Source organism: Hemiscyllium ocellatum, chromosome 7, assembly GCF_020745735.1.
Source record: "Hemiscyllium ocellatum isolate sHemOce1 chromosome 7, sHemOce1.pat.X.cur, whole genome shotgun sequence".
Classification (NCBI taxonomy): domain Eukaryota; kingdom Metazoa; phylum Chordata; class Chondrichthyes; order Orectolobiformes; family Hemiscylliidae; genus Hemiscyllium; species Hemiscyllium ocellatum.
Genome location: NC_083407.1, coordinates 49974832 through 49996066, shown reverse-complemented (window position 1 = coordinate 49996066; position 21235 = coordinate 49974832). Strand labels below are relative to the sequence as shown.

At 38.9% G+C, this 21235-nt stretch overlaps 1 protein-coding gene across 1 annotated transcript in view; it reads right to left on the bottom strand.

The window, feature by feature from the left end:
* Positions 1-1586: 1586 nt before the first annotated feature.
* slc38a11 (solute carrier family 38 member 11) overlaps positions 1587-21235 on the bottom strand; it is an 87087-nt gene continuing 67438 nt past the window's right edge. The window contains exons 8-11 of the mRNA XM_060827756.1: positions 18549-18710; positions 11437-11549; positions 4542-4673; positions 1587-1877 (exon numbers count right to left, since the gene is read on the bottom strand). Coding sequence (XP_060683739.1) covers positions 1587-1877; positions 4542-4673; positions 11437-11549; positions 18549-18710 — 698 coding nt within the window. The remainder of the gene's footprint in view (positions 1878-4541; positions 4674-11436; positions 11550-18548; positions 18711-21235) is intronic.

Here is a 21235-nt window from a genome sequence, read left to right as displayed (position 1 = left end):
GTCCACTCTATCAGCATAGATTTTGACAGTCGATACATTAAATATCAACCATATTGCCAGCATCTGTGGGGAGCTCTTTAGAAATCTTTTGGCATAATCAACCTTTCACAATGACCTTTCTTTGTAAAGGACATTTGCAAAATTAAAACTGTAAAATGGCATCATATTGGCCTGACACATTACAATATACTTTAGTACTTGTTAAATCATCGACTTTAATCTTTTGGATTTACAACACACAAGAATTTTGCTTCAAAAATTTGCATTTTACTATTTTCCAATACTCATTAAAATTACAGTTCAGACAAGTAATGGTCATAAGTATATTCTGCCTGGTAAATGTCATGAACAATTATACAATGGAGCCTAAGGTAAATGATAGGATAGAAATTAATATGGATTGCACATGTACAAAGCTCCCATAATATTTTTTAAACAAAGCAACCAGTTGTTAGTCCTCTGCTAGATGTGAGGCTCTTTCTAATCATTGCAGATGAATGTCTAAAAATATTTTAGGTTTATATGTAATTTGGAAGCCTAATGTCTGAAACCTCCCCCCTTCCAAGGATTAGTCAGCTGTCTGTTTCGTGATTCTCCAGTTGCAAAACATAATTAGAATGCTGGAAAACTCAGCAAATCTGGCAGCATCTCAGCAGTGTTAACATTCCAGATCTTTCCTTGAGAAATAAAAAAATGCTTGTGATTATAGTAAGTGTCAAGTTAGTACAGACACAATGAAATTGCAAAGAGGATCAAAGAGCAAAAGGGAATACTTGTGACAGGACAGAAGTAAATAAAAGCTATAGATGATGCTGCAACACTTTGAAAACGTTATTATTCCTGGATTCTGTCAATTTGTAAACATTGAGTGAAGTAATGAGGCAGAGTAATAGGAAGCAAGAGAATACTGATCATAATAAAATCATGATTTTACTTCTTCACCATAAAGAGTTTCACAAAGATTCATTGAATTATTCAACACATGACATTAAAGCTACACATTCTTATGATGCTTTTTTTTTATTGGTTAATGCTAACTTGTTAGAAAATAGTGTATTACCAGCAAGGCAAAACTTTAAAACTTCAGGAGTTAGCAAGCAGGAATGGTTGATGGTCCTCTTACTGCTGGGACATTAAATTTCATTGAAACAATTCTGCTGCCTGAGCTGAGATCAGGTAGTTGAATGCTAGTCAGGGATCAAATGTTGAGCCTTTTTTTTATGGATCACTCAATTAAGTAAGTCTACACAGTCACTGATGTAGCCAATTAATAGTGAAGTACATTAATCATTTTTATTTATGGATGCATCAAAAGTTGTATCATTTGGTTGTTCAAACATTTATGGATTAGTCAGTGTTCTCTGAGTTCAATTTGCTTCACTTACAAAAGGGGAAGCTAGTGTTTACTTGTTTTAAATATGGACAATAAATTAAAGTATTCAACAGTAAATAAATAGGTTGCAAACATTAGCATAAAGTAGAGGGCATAATTTTACATTTACTTGAAAAATAACAGCACATTTGTTATAATGCAACAGAAATCAACAATTATTATTAATCAACACCACTGTACAGATTCACATATTTTATAATATGTTGGTGGTGAATGCAGGAGATTGACTGGCTGTCTCATTGACAGGGAATGTAACATTGTATATAGTTGAATTTGAAGGCATGCAGTAAAACATTTCTTTTCCATGACTGCACTCTTTTGGAAACATGACAGCCATTACAAAACCTACAATCATCACCAATATACCAGTGATCAGGATTATACAAGACTGAACACTATCCCAATTATACCATGACTCCTCAGAGAGTTTTAGATAGCATGCTGTTGGAATGATGAAAACCAGCGGAGTAGCAGCTACCACACCCTGTGAAAACAAAATAATATTGAAGAACATTTACAAAGTTGTTTCATTGTTTTGTCAAAGTCCTTGAAACGTGGAGTAAACATGTAATTTACACTTTTCTCTTATTTACATTGCTTTTTCATTATCATTCCCTTTTACTCAACAATTAATATTCTTGGAGATTTAAATTCACTTTGGGATGGCAGTACAAAATGGCCAATTGTGAATTGATATGTTATTTTGCATTCCATCTGAATTTGTTTTCCATTGGAATCAGATGGTGAACTGCGAAACAGCAGCTCGCTCACCATTCAGTGTTTTGTTCGAGATGAATTTCTACCCCCTTGTCCCCATGTGTTATCCTGTGGGATGGCACAAAAAACAGGAGATCCATGGGCATGGGATCTATTTACATGTACAAACACACATTCTAAATTTGCAGATGATACCAAATTGGTGGGTGTGGAAGGAGAGTCAATACTGGGAATGACGGCAACAAACTCATTAATAGTTGCACTGCAGGTTAGCCAGGAAAAATGCACAAGGTGTTATTTCTACTCTTTTAAACTGAATATAGATTAAAGCTTTCCTGACACTGTCGCTTTCCTGACACTGTCACCAGAACAGGGACAACACAGGGTTAGTTATAGTGTGAAGCTCCCTCTTTAATGCCCCCATCAAACAATGCTCCACCCCAGGACAGGGACAGCATGAGGACAGATACAGAGTAAAGCTTCCTCTACTCCTCTAAATTGAAGTAAAACTTCCTTTCTACTGTCCCTATCAAAGACGTCCAGGACAGGGACAACACAGCGTTAAATATAGAGTGAAGCTCCAGTTGCGCTGTCCCCATTAGACATTTCCAGGTACAGGTAAAGCATAGGATTAGATAGAGAGTAAAGCTTCTACTCTATTAAACTGAATAAAGCTCCCTATACTCTTTTAAATTGAAATTAAAGTTTCCATTACTCTTTTTAGGCAGAAAATAAAAATGTAGTTAAACATGCTAAGGCACTATATTAAATAACAAATTAATGGTTTAACGGAAACTTTCTTAACTGAAACAGAAACTTCCTAAATTAAGATAACATCATTTGGGGTGATGATGCTCCCCAAACCATGCAGTGCCCACCAGTCCACAAAGACGTTACATCATGCCAGTGAGCACCACATGCTCCCTCTCCAAAGACACTGGAGCACGGATATAACCATGAAAGAGGGGCAGAAGTGTTATTTCTAAGATGATAAACATTGGTTTCAGTCATCCTCATAGTTAATTGGAGCAAATTACTACTCACCCACTGGATATTGGTCAAGCAGTACATCATAGTCATTGGCTGGTTTAGAAGAGGTGGGGATGAGGTGGAGTTGGTTGACACTTGTGTGAAATATAATAAGTTTTCTGATGCTGTTGCCAAGGGGCAGTATTTAGATGAGAAACAAGAAAGGATCAAAGGAGATGCTTGGGGGCTCAATTTAATTGTGTGGAAAAAGAGAAGTCATTGCAGGAGATTCTCTGGCTATGACTGAATAAATAAGAATGGAGTCTGATGCTGGCAGTCCCAGCCACATGGGTAACAAAGGAGAGATACTTTTCGATGGGTGTGGGGAAGTTGAGAAGCTGAGTTGGATTAAGTTTACCATGGTCACAATCACATAGAATGTCAGTTTGTGACTTAGGTGAGGGCTATTACATTACACTGCTAAAGCTGAATCCTGTTCAAAGAATTTAAACATACTGTTTCAGGAAAGATGGTTGTAAGTGAAGTGGCTGAACTGAAGCTATTGATAGGAAATGCTACAATCTGCATAATCTTGGAGTTCCCTTCTCCTAACTATTGAGAGATCTGGTGGCTGATATGGTGTGACAGTAGAGAGGCCAAAACTGTGCGAGAGGAGCCCATAAGTAAAGGATGGGTTGCTGGAATCGGAAGGAAATTGGAATGGCAGCTAGGAACCATTGGCTAACTAGTCAGATTGAATGAGTGAATTTCTGGCTTGGAGAAGGAAAATGCTGGAAGAGATGTGAGGAAGGAAAGAAATGAACAAAAAAAAAGAAATTGGAATTCTTAAACCTGAGTGCACAGGAAAGGAGTTACTTGTGACGTTAGATTGTATGGACCAGTGGCACAGCTGCTTAGCATAAATGCTGAAAGAGAAAGGACAGCCAGTCCTTACAACTGATGAACCCTTCTGAGAAGGAAAACTCTGGGTATGAGGCAGAAAATGACAGAAGTCCAGAAGAAGAACTAAAGTGGCAAATAAAGATACATTCAGTTCACAAAAAAGCAATAATTAAAAAAATTTATTCAAATTGCATTCAGTTTAATAAAAATCAAAGTTCAGTAACAGCAACCGTGAAGCTGCTGGATTGTCAGAAAAACCTAATTTAAAACTGCAATTCTTTCATACTCCCATTTATATCCAATTTCAGTCCTGGCTGAATCCGATTGACTCTTAATCGTTTTCTGACCTTGCCCAAGCAAATGACTGGGTTGTATCAAACTATTAAGCCTTATCCGAACAAAGTTATAGGAGGACCTTTAGCACATGAACTTAAACAATTCACAAACAATGTTTTCACATGTATGTCAAATAAATCCCAATCTTGGTCATGACATCTATACCCAGAGAATGAATGGCAAAAAAAAAAGCCCCTCTTATTATAAGAATAGTCTTACTCACATTTAATTCCAAAACTATTCCAAGACAATCATAGGCTAATGAAATGCCTGTAGCTGCAGCAACAATGCAGACAGTTACAAAGAAATGAAAAATTGTTGACAATGTTCCCCCGAAAAATAAGTTTCCAATAACCTGTAGATGAAAGAAAATTCTATGATCCCTTGCTAAACAAATGAAAGCATTTGTGTTCCCATTCTTGCAATAATATATTTTTAAAATACATTTTCAGGCAGAAAAACATCATGCTACATCAAACTAATGATAAAAATGTTTAAAACTTATCTTCACCTGATTCTCCAGCAGCCAAAATATCTCATTTAATCTTAATTATTATTTCAGAATCCTTCAAAACATTTCAATGGTTAAAATGGTTTAAGTTCTACTGCAACTTATAATGAAGCTTTAGTGAAGTTTCAGCTATGCTAATCATTCTTAACTTAACATTTTCAATCATAAAATTTTATATTATACAAAGTTAAAAGCATTATATTTAAGTTCTCTGATTATAGATACACATTAACTAATGTATAGCCCTATCCTGAATCTGCAGGTCAGAAGAATGACAAATATACTTTACAACCACAAAATAATTCAAATAATAAGGCTCTGAATATCTGTATCTCCATTATAAATGCACTGTCTGATTGTAAAATTGTAAAAGTTTGCTTTTAGTGAACTGTAGAAATTGTGCAATACTTTGGGTTAAATTCCAGTCAGGCACAAAGTCTCTTGTGTTTAACTCTCAAAAATGAAGTGAAGGAAGAATTTAATTTCAGTTATTTTATAAGTCCTTTTTAAACAAATATTTTGAATCCCCAAACCTCAACTAAATGGTTAAACTGTGAAAGAACGGATCTGATGACGTGTGAAACCACCGCAACTGCATTATTTACATGCAGTTGCTACAACTTTGGATAGATGCTCTGTGTCCCCAAGGGAACTGCTGGTGAGAATTAGGAAGAACACAAATGAAAACCAAGGACTGTGCCCACAAAGACAACTAAAAAAGCAGCAGTAAACTGATAAGTTATTATAACATAAACTGCCACATAAATTATCGTATAAAATAAGAGAGGGGGATACATTTATTGCCTGTATAAGCATACTAGACCTTTGACAATTGTTTGTTGTTGTGATTGTGTATTTATTGTACAAAAACAGCCAATTAGATAATTGTGAATCATTTATTAGCAGGAACTGAATGTGGAGTGCAAACGTCTACAGAAAATGTAAATCAAGAGTGAGTTTAGAGTTTCTGTTGTTACATCCCATGTAAAATGCTGATTTTGTCTCACTCAATCTAAATGTTGTGCATTCATTCTCAAGTTTGGTCTGTTGTATAATGAACATTACATACATCGAAGCAACGAATGAAAGCAATAAGACTACTTACTCATGATGCAATCAAATAATTTTCATTCTTTTCATAAACATGGCACTGAACCATGTTAGTTTCTCTTAATTATTAATTTATGGAATGTGATCATTGATTGCAAGGCCAGTATTTATTGGCTATCAATATCTGTTCCAGAAGGTGCTGATAAGGTTGTTGAACTTTTAAGGTCAACATGATGTAGATACAAGCACAGTCTTTTTAGGAAGGGAATTCCAGGACTTTGAACCAATAACAGTGAAGGAACACTGATTAATTTTAAATCAAGAAGGTATATAGCTTGGACAGAAACTTACAGATAATAGTGTTCCCATGTCGCCTTGCTTTTCTCAGTGGGAGAGGTGCTGGGTTTATAAAGCGCTGTTGAAGAAGCTTTAGCACGTTTTTGCAGTGCATCTTGCAGATGCTATGCACTGCTGTCATTGTACACATATTGGGCACCAATGACATAGTCAGGAAAGGGACTGAGGATCTGAAAAGTGACTACAGAGAGCTGGGTTGGAAGCTGAAGAGCAGGACGAGTAGAATAATGTTCTCAGGTTTGCTGCTGGTGCCATGAGACAATGAGCTGAGGAACAGTCAGCGAGTCAGTGGCTGCACAGTTGGTACAGGAGAGAGGGCTTCAGATACTTAGACCATTGGGATGCCTTCTGGGGAAGGTAGGGCCTGTACATGAAGAATGGGTTGCACCTGAACTAGAGGGGCACAAATGTCCTGGTGGGAAATTTGCTTAATTGGTTTGGGAGGGTTTAAACTAGTTTGGCAAGGGTGGGAACCAGAGGTACACTTCTCAGTGTGTTGGTGGGGGGGGGTGCAGGTGGGGAGCTGTAGTTGTACATGAGGCAGTGATAGGATATAATGAATCTATCGGAAAGGTTTTTCATGTGATGGGACAAAGGGATCAGTTAAAGTGTGTCTGCTTTAACGTAAGGAATGTCAGAAGTAAGAGTGATGAGCTTAGAGCATGGATCAGTACTTGGGACTATGATGTTGTGGCCACAACGGAGACGTGGGTTTCACAGGGGCAGGAATGGTTGCGAGATGTTCCAGGGTTTAGAACATTTAAAAAGAATAGGGAGGGGGGAACAAAAGGAGGGGGTGTAGCATTGCTAATCAGAGAGTGCATTTACCATAGCCATGGAGAGGGAAAGGAGCAGTTACCATGGGAAGATATTTAACTGGAGAAAAGGAAATTATGACACTATCAGACAGGAGTTGGGCAGTACAGATTGGGAGCAACTGTTCCACAGAAAGGGCACGACAGACATGTGGACACTGTTTAAGGAGCAGTTATTGCAAGTGATGCACAAATTTGTTCCTCTGAGACAGGCAAGAAGGGATAAGATTAAGGAGCCTTGGATGATGAGAACAGAGGAGCTTCTCATCAAAAGGAAGAAGGCAGCTTACGTATGGTGGAGGAAGAAGGGATCTAGCACAACTTTAGAGGATTACAGGTTTGCTAGGAAGGAGCTTAAAAATGGACTGAGGAGAGCCAGGAGGGGGCACAAGAAAGACTTGGCTGGAAGGATTAGGGAGAACCCAAGGGCATTTTACTCATACGTGAGGAATAAGAGAATGATCAGGGAGAAGGTAGGGCTGACCAGGGATATGTTGGGAACTTGTGCGTGGAGTCTGAGCAGATAGGGGAAGCCCTAAATGAGTTTTTTTGCTTTGGTTTTCAATAAGGAAAGGGACCTTGTTGTGAATGAGAACTTTAAGGAGCAGGGAAACAGGCTTGAACAGATCTAGATTGAGCAAGTTGATGTGCTGGATATTTTGGCAAACATTAAGATTAGTAAGTCCCCAGAGACAGACCAGACCTATCCTAGGTTGCTCCGGGAAGTGAGAAATGAGTATGCTAAGTTGCTGGTGAAGATCTTTGCTTCCTCACTCTCCACATGCCGGAGGATTGGAAGGAGGTGAATGTTGTTCCTCTTTTCGAGGCTAATAGGGAAATCCCTGGCAATTACAGACCAGTCAGTCTTACATCTGTGGTCAGCAAGGTTTGGAAATAATTCTGAGGGATAGGATTTATGACTATTTGAAAAGCATAGCATGATTATAGGCAGTCAGCATGGCTTTTTGAGGGGCAGGTCATGCCTTGCTAATCTTATTGAGTTCTTTGAGGAGGTGATGAGACAGATTACCGAAGGTCGAGCAGTGTATGTGGTGTGCATGGACTTCAGCAATGCATTTGATATGGTTCCCACAGTAGGCTCATTCATAAAGCCAGGAGGTAGGGGATACAGGGAGATTTGGCTCTCTGGATTCAGAATTGGTTGGCTGACAGAAGGCAGAGTGTGGTTGTAGATGCAAAGTATTCTGTCTGGAGGCCTGTGGTGAGTGGTGTCTCACAGGGCTCTGTTGTTGAGCATCTGCTGTTTGTAGTTTTTATAAGCGACTTGGTTGAGGTGTGCGTTAGTAACTTTGCCTATGGCACAAAGGTTGGAGGTGCCATTGATAGTATCAAGGGCTATTGCAAGCTGCAACGTGACATTGATAGTATACAAAGCTGGGCTGAGAAATGGCAGATGGAGTTCAACCTGGATAAATGCGAAGTAATGCATTTTTGGAAGATTGAACTTGAATGCTGAATATAGGATTCTTGGCAGTGTGGAGGAACTTGGTGTTCAAGTGCATAGATTCCTCAAAGTTGCCACCCAAGTGGATAGGGTTGTTAAGAAAGCATATGGTGTTTTTCCTTTCATTAACAGGGGGATGGAGTTTAAGAGCCGTGAAGTTTTGCTGCAACTCTACAAAACCCTGGTGAGACCACACTTGGAATATTGTGTCCAGTTCTGGTTGCCCTATTATAAGAAAGATGCGGAGGCTTTGGGGATGGAGTAAAGGTTGTTTACCAGGATGCTGCCTGGACTGGATAGCTTGTCTTATGAAGAGAGGTTGACTGAGCTCGGACCTTTCTCTCTGGAGAGAAGGAGGAAGTGAGGTGACCTGATCGAGGTGTACAAGGTAATGACAGGCATGGATAGAGTCAATAGCCAGAGACTTTCCCTCAGAGTAGGACTGTCTGCCACAAGGCATCATAGTTTTAAGGTGTTAGGAGGAAGATAAGAGGAGACATCAGGGATAAGTTCTTTACACAGAGAGCGTTGCCAATAGTAGTGGTGGAAGCAGAGTCATTCGGGACATTTAAGTGACTGCTGGACTTGCACACGGACAACAGCAAATTGAGGGGAGTGTATGTTAGGTTATTTTATTTTAGATTAGGATTAATACTTGACACAACATCATGGCCGTAGGGCCTGTTCTGTGCTGTACTTTTCTACGTTCTATGTTCTACGTTATATGTTTTATGGTCTATGGTAAGGGAGTGAATGTTTACTACAGTGTAAGGAGAGCCAATAATGTGGGCTGTTTTGTTTTTTATTGATGTTTGATTTCTTCCAAGTTTTTGGAGCTGCACTCATCCAGACAAGTAGAAAGTATTTCATCAATTTCTGACTTGTGCCTTGAGGATGGTGGACAGATTTTGGAGAGTCAGGAGGTGGGTTTTCCTGCTCTTGCAGTATTTATACGGCTAGTTTAGTTAAAGTTCTTGTCAATAAGGACCTCTTTGAAGTTGTTGATGGAGGATTGAGCAATGGTTATATTGTTAAAGTTGAAAGAGGAATATTTGGATTCTCCCTTATTGGAAATTGTTGTTGGCTGGTACTAGTGTGAGCCAAATACTACTATTCATTTTTTTAGCCCAAATTTGAATGATGTTGAGGACTTGTTACATTGCAAGCACAGATGACATCAGTATGTGTAAAATTGCAATGGTTTTGTGCACTGTGCAATCATCAGAAAACATCACAATTTCTGATTCTATGTTTATGAAAAGTCATGGATGAAACAGCTGAAGATATTTGGACCTGGGAGGTTACCCTGAAGAATTTGTGCAACAAAGAGACCGTGGATTGCAGGTTCATAGTTTCTTGAAAGTGGAGTTGCAGGTAGATAGGATAGTAAAGAAGGTTTTTGGTATGCTTTCCTTTATTGGTCCGACTATTGAGTATGGAAGTTGGGAGGTCATGTTGTGGCTGTACAGGCCATTGTCTAGGCCACTGTTGGAATATTGTGTGCAATTCTGGTCTTTCTCCTATCGGAAAGATGTTGTGAAACTTGAAAGGTTTCAGAAAAGATCTATAAGGATGTTGCCAGAATTGGAGAATTTGAGCTATCGGAAGAGGCTGAATAGGTTGGGGCTGTTTTCCCTGGAGCATCAGAGGCTGAGGGGTGACGTTAAAGCTTTATAAAATCATGAGGGACATGGATAGGGTAAATAGACAAGGTATTTTTCTGGAGTGGGGGAATCCAGAACTAGAGGGCATAGGTTCAGGGTGAGAGGGGAAAAATTTAAAAGGATCCTCAGGGGCAACTTTTTCACGCAGAGGGTGGTGCTTGTATGGAATGAGCTACCAGAGAAAGTGGCAGAGGCTGGTACAATCACAACATTTAAAAGGCATCTGGATGGGTATATGATTAGGAAGAGTTGAGAGGTTTATGGGTCAAGTGTTGACAAATCGGACTAGATTAAGTAAGGATATCTGGTCAGCGTGGACAAGTTGGACTGAAGGGTCTGTTTCTCTGTTGTATATCTCTATGACTCTATGACTTAGAAGTTAGCCTCCAATAATCACAGCCAACTTCATTTGCGCTGAATGTGATTCTAAACAGTGCAAAGGTTTCCTCCAGATTGCTGATTAAAACTCTTTCACGTCAGACTCTACTAATTGCAACTTGATATCAAATGGGACTAGATTGGGTTGGGATATCTGGTCGGCATGGACAGGTAGGACCGAAGGGTCTGTTTCCATGCTGTATATCTCTATGACTCTATGTCCTTTAGGGAAGAAAATCTGCCATCCTCAGTTGGTCAGGCCTACATGTGACTTCAGCCCCACCGCAATGTGGTTAACTCTTAATTACCTCTGAAATGGCAATGTCAATCAGTTCAATCTTAATTTTACAATATAAGCAGCCAATTTATATCATCAACCATAGCAGTGAGCAGTGAATGGAACATTCAAGTTACGAATAGTCAAGTCAAAAGATTAAAAACCATACTTGAAGGTTTTGATATTAAATGAACAAATGGAGTCAGGTGATGTTATGGTAGTGAAAGTATATGGTCTTGTAATTCAAACAGTTTATGTTAATTGAATTCTAGAGTTTTAGTGTTGCAAAATTATGGATCCGCTATAAATATACAAAATGCCATTAACAAAACTAGATGTTTTGAGGACAGCAGAATGACAATTATGTGCAGTTCTACATTGAGTAAAAGTATAATTATATTTTGTATTGCAAAGGCTCATACCTATTTTCTACCCAATGACTATAAATCAAAATCTGCTCCTCATTATTATGAGGTAATAGAAAACTAGCACTGCATATTACAAAATTAATCTGGAAATGTCTATCTATAGATGGTGCACAGTAAAATTAGAAACATGCCCAATTAACTTGCATAATTATATTTACTGAAAGATAACTTACCTCACGTGTAACAAAGCATTCAATTGGAAATGTCAAAATAATGGTTATTGCATACAGAAACCTTCCAGCAGTAACCCAATCATCATTTCTGCAATAATTTTCAAATAGGTCTCCTAGTAAAAAGACATTGAAAAAATTCAGAGTTAATTTAAATTTCCATTAAACATTTCAAAACATTAACAGCATCAAAATATTCCCATTATGATATGAATGCTTTCACTGTGAAGTTATTAATTTCAAAATTAATTTGTTTCAATGAAAAGAAATAAGATATCTGAGGTGAAAAGGCAATGGTAACTGTTCAAACAGCACATGTAAACAGCTACAATTGATGTATGTCTTTAATAATGGGTGACTTTAAATTACATATATATTGGGAAAACCAAATCAGTAACAATACTGTGAAACATAGAAAGCATAGGGAGTAGCCCCAGGAGTTGCCTTTCAGACCTTTGAGCCTGTTCCACCATTCAATATGTTCGTATCTGATCATGCAACTAAGTAGGCTACTTAAATAAAAACCGAAAGAACTGCAGATGCCGTAAATCAGACAGAAAAACAGAAATCGCTGGAAAAGCTCAGCAGGACTGGCAGCATCTGTGGAGAGAAATCAGAGTTAACATTTCAGGTCGAGTGACCTTTTTTCAGTTCTGAACTGAAGAAGGGTTATTCGACCAGAAACTTTAACTCTGATTTTTCTCCACATATGCTGGGAGACCTGCTGAGCTTTTCCAGCATTCTATTTTTGTCTTAGTTGGCTGCTTTCTGTCCATATGTTTGATTCCCTTTATCCCAAGAACTATATCTAACTTCTTGAAAACTTCCCACTTTTCAGCCTCAACTGACTTCAGTGGTAGAGAATTACACTGTGGTGGAGTCACCACACTCTGGGTGAAAAACAATTCTCCTCATCTCAATCCAAAATAGCCTAGCCCCTGTCCTTGCACTGTGACCCCTGTATCCTATGGATTGGAAGATAGCTAATGTAACCCCACTACTTTGACAAAGAGGTAGAAAGAAAACAGGGAATTATAAACTAGTTTGTGTGATATTAGTAGTGGGGAAGAAGCCAGAGTCCATTATAAAAGACTTAGTAGCACCGCACTTTGAAAACAATAACAGGATCGGACAGCATGGATTTATGAAAGGGAAGTCAAGCTTGACAAATCTGATGGAATTCTTCAAAGATTTAATCAGTAGAGGTGTCAGGGAAGCCAGTAGATATGGTTTATTTTAACTTGCAAAAGGCTTTCAACAAAGTTCTGTTTAAGAGATTAAAGTTTAAAATGAGATGAATAGAAAGCTGGTTGACAGACAGGAAATGAGTCAGAATAAACAGATCTGTTTTCCGAGTGGTATGCAGTCACCTTTGAGGTACAGCAGGGGTGAGTACTGGGATCCCAGCTATTCACAATATATATTAATGCTTTTGATGAGAAAACTACATGACATATCTCTGTGCTTGCAGAAAAACACAAAGCTGGTTGGTAGGATACCGTGAACCTCCAGTGTGATTGAGACAAGTTAAGTAAGTTGTCAAATACATTGTTGATGCAATATGAAGTGGATAATGTGTGGTTGTCCACTTTAATAGCAAAAATAGGCAGGCAGATTATTATCAAAATGGCAGTAAATTGGAAAAGAGGAAGGTGCAAAGACATCTAGGTATCCTCATGCAAAAGTCACTGAAAGTAAGCATGCAAGTACAACATGCAATAAAGAAGGCAAATGGTATGTTGGCCTTCATAGCGAGAATATTCAAGTAAAAAAGCAGGGATTTCTTGCTTCAAATGTACAGAGCATTGGTAAGACCACACCTGGAGTACGTGTGCAGTTTTGGTCTCCTTAGAGTAAGGATGTTCTGGCTAATGTGGGAGTACAAAGAAGGCTTACCAGACTGATTTAAGAGGACTGACATATGAGAAGAGGTTGAATTAGTTAGGATTATATGTTCTGGAATTCAGAAGAATGAGGGGATCTCACAGACACCTAAAACATTCTAGCCAGATGAAACAGGGTAGATGCAGAAAGGATCTTTCCAATGGTGGCGGAGTCCAGAACTAGGGGCCATCGTCTAAAGATAGGGGTAAATCAATTAGGACTGCGATGAGAAAGATTCTTTTAGCAGTTAAGAATATTAATTTTCCACAGAAATGGTCATGGCCAAAGCATTGTATGATTTCAAGAAGGACGTGGATATATCATTTAGGGTAAAGGGATCAAACTAAATGAGGGAATTGCAGGAAAAGACAACTGAATTGGATGTTTAGTCTTGATCATAATGAATGGTAGATCAGGCTTGAAGAGCTGAATTGCTTATACTGGCCTCTATTATCTATCTAGGATTTTTAGGTAAGATTATGCAACATTTTCCATTTTTTAAAAATAATTCCAGATCGAGTCACTCACTTCTCGGATGACTTACAGGTTCACTATGTTATAAAATTTAATTGTTTTGGAATAGAGAAACAAATGCATCATGAAGCCAGCTCTAACCTGCCAACTTCTCGATTCAACTCAAGCATTTCAGGCTGAATGTATGAGGAGGTGGATTGCCAATTAACATATATTAGAGTCATAGAGATGTATTGCATGGAAACAGGCCCTTCAGTCCAACCCATCCTTCCCAACCAGATATCCCAACCCAATCTAGTCCCACCTGCCAGGACCCGGCCCATATCCCCCCAAACCCTTCCTATTCATATACCCATCCAAATGCCTCTTAAATGTTGCAATTGTACCAGCCTCCACCACATCCTCTGGCAGCTCATTCCAAACACATACCACCCTCTGCATGAAAAAGTTGCCCCTTAGGTCTCTTTTATATCTTTTCCCCCTCACCCTAAACCTATGCCCTCTAGTTCTGGACTCCCTGACCCCAAGGAAAAGACTTTGTCTATTTATCCTATCCATGCCCCTCATAATTTTGTAAACCTCTATAAGGTCTCCCCTCAGCCTCCGACACTCTAGGGAAAACAGGCCCAGCCTGTTCAGCCTCTCCCTGTAGCTCAGATCTTCCAACCCTGGCAACATCCTTGTAAATCTTTTCTGAACCCTTTCAAGTTTCACAACATCTTTCCGATAGGAAGGAGACCAGGATTGCATGCAATATTCCAACAGTGGCCTAACCAATGTCCTGTACAGCCGCAACATTACCTCCCAACTCCTGTACTCAATACTCTGACCAATAAAGGAAAGCATACGAAATGCCTTCTTCACTATCCTATCTACCTGTGACTCCTCTTTCAAGGAGCTATGAACCTGCACTCCAAGGTCTCTTTGTTCAGCAGCACTCCCTAGGACCTTACCATTAAGTGTATAAACCCGGCTAAGATTTGCTTTTCCAAAATGCAGCACCTCGCATTTATCTGAATTAAACTCTATCTGCCACTTCTCAGCCCATTGGCCCATCTGGTCCAGATCCTGTTGTAATCTGAGGGAACCCTCTTCGCTGTCCACTACACCTCCAATTTTGATGTCATCTGCAAACTTACTAACTGTACTTCTTATGCTTGCATCCAAATCATTTATGTAAATGACAAGAAGTAGAGGGCCCAGCACTGATCCTTGTGGCACTCCACTGGTCACAGGCCTCCAGTCTGAAAAACAACCCTCCACGACCACCCTCTGTCTTCTACCTTTGAGCCAGTTCTGTATCCAAATGGCTAGTTCTCCCTGTATTCCATGAGATCTAACCTTGCTAATCAGTCTCCCATGGGGAACCAGTAATATCAATATTTTTATAAAGAACCACCTGGGGAGAAATCTCAAATTGTGTTAGTTCTTCTGAACGAGGAAGATTACAGACAGGCAAACTAAAAATGCTGGGCAATCCCAACAAGATCAGTCAACTCATCCTTCACTGCATGGGGAAAAGACATCTAGGTCTGTAATCATGCTCCACAGCCATGCAAGGATGCACATAAGATGCTTTTAAACACGCAAGAAATTGTCACTTTTTTAAGTTGTAGAGGAAATAACAATGAGGATGATGAGCTCATACTTTTCAATTCATCACAGATTTATGAGCTTCATTAAATTTGACAGTGGGTAAAAAAAAAAGGAGTACACAGTATTGACTAAGAGGACTAAATCAACCTCCATACTCATAGCTGCTTTCTTATCTGTTCTTTGGAAGGGTTTTGTTCATAAAGGCTACTTTCTACACTTTGAATTTTTGCTGTATGCTTTGGAAATTATTTTCTGCACTGCCATACCAGAAAGTGTGCTCCTTATCCCACCTTAAATCAGATCTCAGTTGAAGTTTCAGATGTCCCGCAATAGTACATGAACATTGACCTCTGGATCTGCAGGACAGAGGGCAGCATAACAAGATGCAGCATGGAAGGGAACAACAGAGGATTCACAGGAAGCAATACTCATAACATAATACCTGCAGGCAGAGTTGAGTTTCCTTTGCATATCTGAATAGAAGTGTCTCAGGAGGTTCAAAATATCTTGTCAGATGGTGATAGACATATGCAGTCTCTGAGAAGATGACTTCCAGCTTGCTGGATTTATTGGGGTTTATAAATTTTAAAATCATGTTCAATTGTCAACCTCCTCTTTCAATACCTTTGATAGCCTTTCCCTTTAATCTTGTAAGGTTTTTCTCAAAGGCATTAAGAATTAAGTTTTGAGGGTCCATCATCTGTCATCAATAGCTCTGTCATGCTTTCGTATGAATGTAAAAGTTGACATTTCATTTGGATAAAATGAGATGCAGCAAAACACAAGAACCTATTTGCACCAAAAAATGTAAAGTCTTTTTAGTGTATTGCACACAAGGCTGTAAGTGAAGTAACACTTCCAGCAGATGACTGTGAAATTGATGGTTTTTTTAGATTAGATTCCCTACAGTATGGAAACAGGCCATTGGGCCCAACAAGTCCACACCAACCCTCTGAAGAATAACCCATCCAGACCCATTCCCTACCCTATATTTACACCGACTAATACACCTAGCACTACGGGCAATTTAGCCTGGCCAATTCACCCGACCAGCACATCTTTGGATTGTGGGAGGAAACCAGAGCAGGCGGAGGAAACCCACACAGAGATGGGGACAATGTGCAAACCCCACACAGACGGTCGCCCAAACGTGGGTACCTGGCACTGTCAGGCAGCAGTGCTAACCACTGAGCCATTGTGCTGCCCTTTTCCTTTTTCATGAATGTGAAGAGGCAATCACTATCAATGACAGACATTTTTATTCTAGAATACATCTTTCCGGCTGCTGTGATTCCCCTTTTCTGACTGATGTTCAGTATGAGGTCGCAATCTGGCCATGTCTCCCCATTGATCCCGCATGATTCTTTATGACCTTTTATATCCATTCTTTCCCATGTTAACCTCCTGGCAGGTCACCTCAATGCTGGTATCAGCAACATGTCCTGCAGCTGACCTTTTGGAACTTGCATCAAAAAGATCTTCCTGATTACTTGCAAAAGTGTCTTTTGAGGATGGTTACCTTTATTAGCTACTGCAAATGCATGAAGGTTGCAACAGCTCATTATTTCCCAATGAGTGAGCACTTAAAGAGAGGGATTTGCAATGCTCATTTAACTCAAAGACAACTACTGGAACCCTTAAACAATTTAATTCACCAACTTGTGAAAGTTATTATCTATCTTCTCATAACTTTTTATGATTGTAGTTTGTGTCCTACCTGGCTTGAGGGCAATGGCCCTCCTAAACTGTGGCCCACGTTGATGCTCCCCTATGCGGTGATGTAAGGATGACTTCTGTTTGTGGGCGGCACGGTGGCACAGTGGTTAGCACTGTTGCCTCACAGCGCCAGAGACTCGGGTTCAATTCTCATCTCAGGCGACTGACTGTGTGGAGTTTGCACATCCTCCCCGTGTCCGTGTGGGTTTCCTCCGGGTGCTCCAGTTTCCTCCCACAGTCCAAAAAATGTGCAGGTTAGGTGAAATGACCATGCTAAATTGCCCATGGTGTTAGGTCAATGGGGTAAATGTAGGGGAATGGGTCTGGATGGGTTGCGTTTCAGCAGGTTGGTGTGGACTTTACAGTTTCCACACTGTAAGTAATCTAATCTAAACTAATTTTTCATAATTTTGGCAATCTCCAGAGATCACCCTTCTCTGTCCCAGTCTTAGCTTTGCTTGAACTCATCTCTTTCTTATGTGAATGGTGTGCACCCCTAATATTCTTCCTACAATGAAATGCTAAGAGCTACATACATTCACTTAATAGTGCCAGAACATATCTTCTTGTGCAATGTCAACATCACCACTACTTCTGTATTCTACATTCCTGCAAAAATGTATATGACTTGCCATTTTTCAGCCCTTTGTGTCTCAATATTTTTTCTCAACTTCATGCTCAAAAGTAGGCAATGTTGAGAAAAATTCAACCATATAGATTAATTGTGACATTACCAAAGAAGTAGTTTGAAGAAAGTTCATCTGAGTACAGAACAACCTCGATTATCTGAACATCAGTAATCTGAATTTCACATTATCCGAACAAGATCTCGAGGTCCTGTAAAAACGTTATATGAACTATCAGTTATCCAAATAACCCTGCAGGTCTCGTTTGGATAATCGAGGATGTTCTGTACTTTAATTATGTGCAACCAACACTTCTTATCAAGGCAGAGTTCAAAAATATGGTCCAAAATAAGTAATGAAGGGCCAAGAATAGTTGCCAAAGTTTAAAAGAACATTCTTCCTATTTCTTTAATGCCTTTAGGACAGCCGTTTGACTCATTCCTTTCATTTATTCTGTTTTCTTCAAATTGTCAGTCTCAGTTTTTACTTTCTCCATTTAAGTATATATCGATAATTGAAATCAATGTTGATTTAGGGTGCAGGAACACTGAAAAACTATTAACAGTCAACCAAACTCATAAATGAAACAAAATCAATATCATTCTCAACATTTCCATCAGTAATTTCTGCAGAGGTTCCCCCAATCTCCTTCAGCAACTGTGAAATATGATAGAAACCCAAAGAAAATGAAATAAATGACCTATGACATTCTTAATCCAAGGATTTTACCATTCGGCTGTGAATTTTTGGAAATAGACCAGGAATCCTGACAGAAATCCTACCTCTGGAATTTTTATTTAAGCTAAACTGCTTCCTTACCTTGTGTATAACCTGTGAACGTAACGTATCCACACACAGCAAATGTCATACTAATGATCAGGGCAAATAACACTGACACATGAGTGATACGAGACCAGTTGTTTATCGTAGGCTGTTCTAACGATCCATAAATTAGAAAACTGTTGTGATGACAAACAAAAGCTGTAAGCACAGAATAAAATGTTAATAAATATTATGCTATTTCTTATTATGATCAAACAAACAAACATTTTTGCGCTCTTGTAAAAGCTATCAACGTTTCTTCTTTTTCCAGACAGGAATTTAGTAGAATAATTTTACTTTATAGAGACAATGCAGAAAAAAAAACAAGCTTCACTGCTTTTGGCGAGATCTTTGTGAATTGATCATAAATAGGTGCAAACTAACTAAGAATTTTTTCTTTGCTTAAGCTTAGAATTTCCATTAATTATCTTCTAACTCATCTAGCATCTGTAAGAATGAACACTACTTGGTAGCTTATGAAATAAGGAATATTTTGTTCCTTCCATTAAAGAGCCACTAGTATGACAGAGGCAACAAGGCCAGAGGAACTGCAGTTATATTAAAATCTTTTAAATTTGACTATTGATTTGGTGGAAGAAACCTTCAATCACACTGAATATGAAGAAATTAGGTATAACATGAAAACAATATGATACTTTTTTACTGAGAACAAATTGCTACCACCAAGCACACAGCAATCTAGGAAATTAAAATATTGAATTCACAGAAGCATTGCAATTGAAAATATTTGTTGCAGGATGATGATTGTCAAGAACTTAACAAAATATATAAGTTGGTCTGCTTGAATCATTAAGACTGCACGTACAGTCCATTCTGCTATAATTTGTGTTTCTTCAACATGAATCGGCTTTAATGTGATTGAAGCATTTAGACTGTTGCTTGTAGAACACAAACTTTCCTTATCTGTATTGGCTATAACATGATTCAGGCCCCATTAACTTAAATAGAGTGGCTATTCGCATTCTATCAGAATTATAGTTCCAATAAATCAAATACAATTTTGCACTGATATGGAAATTTCCATTCTTATTTAATATCTTGTGGGATATCAACAAGAAACACATTTCTTAAATACAGCATAGAAATTTCTCCAGAACATCCCAACTAAAAATACTCAGTATGGTGAACATGTGGTTATGCCACTAGACTACCTACCCAAATCTTCTGGGATATAATTCCCCATTTTTTTTTGGCTTTTTTATAGTAAGGTGCATGACAGCCAGGCTGCCATAGTTCATGTGGATTTTTCTCTTGCAATCCCCTGCTCTCCATCTCAATATATCATTCATCCAGCATCTTTGGTGTCCATCTTGTGGAATTGTGCAGCAGGAAATTTGGAAGCATTCGCTGCTGCTGCCATACTTAAACCCCAAGCACATACCTTAAAACAAGCAAGACAGCAAATGCCCCTCACATTGCAGTGCTCCATCATTACCCAAAGAAACCTAGAATAAAGGAGCAGGAGTAGGCCATTCAAACCTACATGGCTGATGATCATATGATCATGGCTGATCCTGCATCTTACTGCTCTCTTCCTGCTTTCTCCACATATCCTTTGATTTCTTTAGTCCTAAAAACTATTATGAAATCTTTCTTGAAAATCTTAAATATTTTGGCCTCAAGAATTTCTAGTGGTCAATAATTCCACAGGCTCACCACTCTCGGGTGAAGACATTCCTCTTCATCTGTCTTAAAAGGCCTGTCTCTTATCGTGAGACTATGACCCTAGTTCTGGAGTTCCTGGTCATTGAGAATATCCTTTCTGCATCTGTACTGTTTGTTCTCTTAGAATTTTATAGGTTTCTATGAGACCTCCCTCATTTTTCTAACTCTAGTGAAAATAATCTTAACTAATCCAATCCCTCCCCAAATGTCAGTCTTGTCATTCCTGAAAACAGTTTGGTAAACCTTCTTTGCATTCTCTCAATAACCAGAATATCTTTCTGCAGATAAGAGACCAAAACTACACACAATACTCCAGGTGTGGTCTTTTCCAGCTGCAACAAGATATTCTTGCTCCTGAATTTGAATTCTCTCACTATGAAGGCCAATATACCATTTGCCTTTTTCACCACCTGCTGTACCTGTAGGCTTACTTATAGTGACTGGTGCACGAGGACACCCGGGTCTCATTGCACCTCCCCCTTTTGCAATGTATTTCCATTTAGACACCAATTGGCCTGCCTGTTCTTGCTACCAAAGTGAATTGCATAGGTACTTTGCATCAGTATTCACAGTGGAAGACACCAGCAGCTTATCAAATGAATCAGACAGAGGTGATAATAGTGGCCAATACTCAGGGGAAGGTGCTCGGGAAGCTGAAAGGCCTGAAGGTGGATAAATCATCCAGACCAGATGGACTACACTGCAGAGTTTTGAAGTCATGATTTGGAGGAGCCGGTGTTGTACTGGGGTGGACAAAGTTAAAAATCATACAACACCAGGTTATAGTCCAACAGGTTTATTTGGAATCCCTAACTTTCGAAGTGCTGCTTCTTCAGGTAGTTGTGAAGCAGGACCATAAGACACAGAATTTATAGCAAAAGATTACATTGATGCAATGATATATTGAACAAACCTAGATTGTTAAGTCTTTCATCTTTTACAATGGATTTGCTGGATTGGTTCATTAGTATGTAAATCCCAGAACTTCTTTTAAGTCA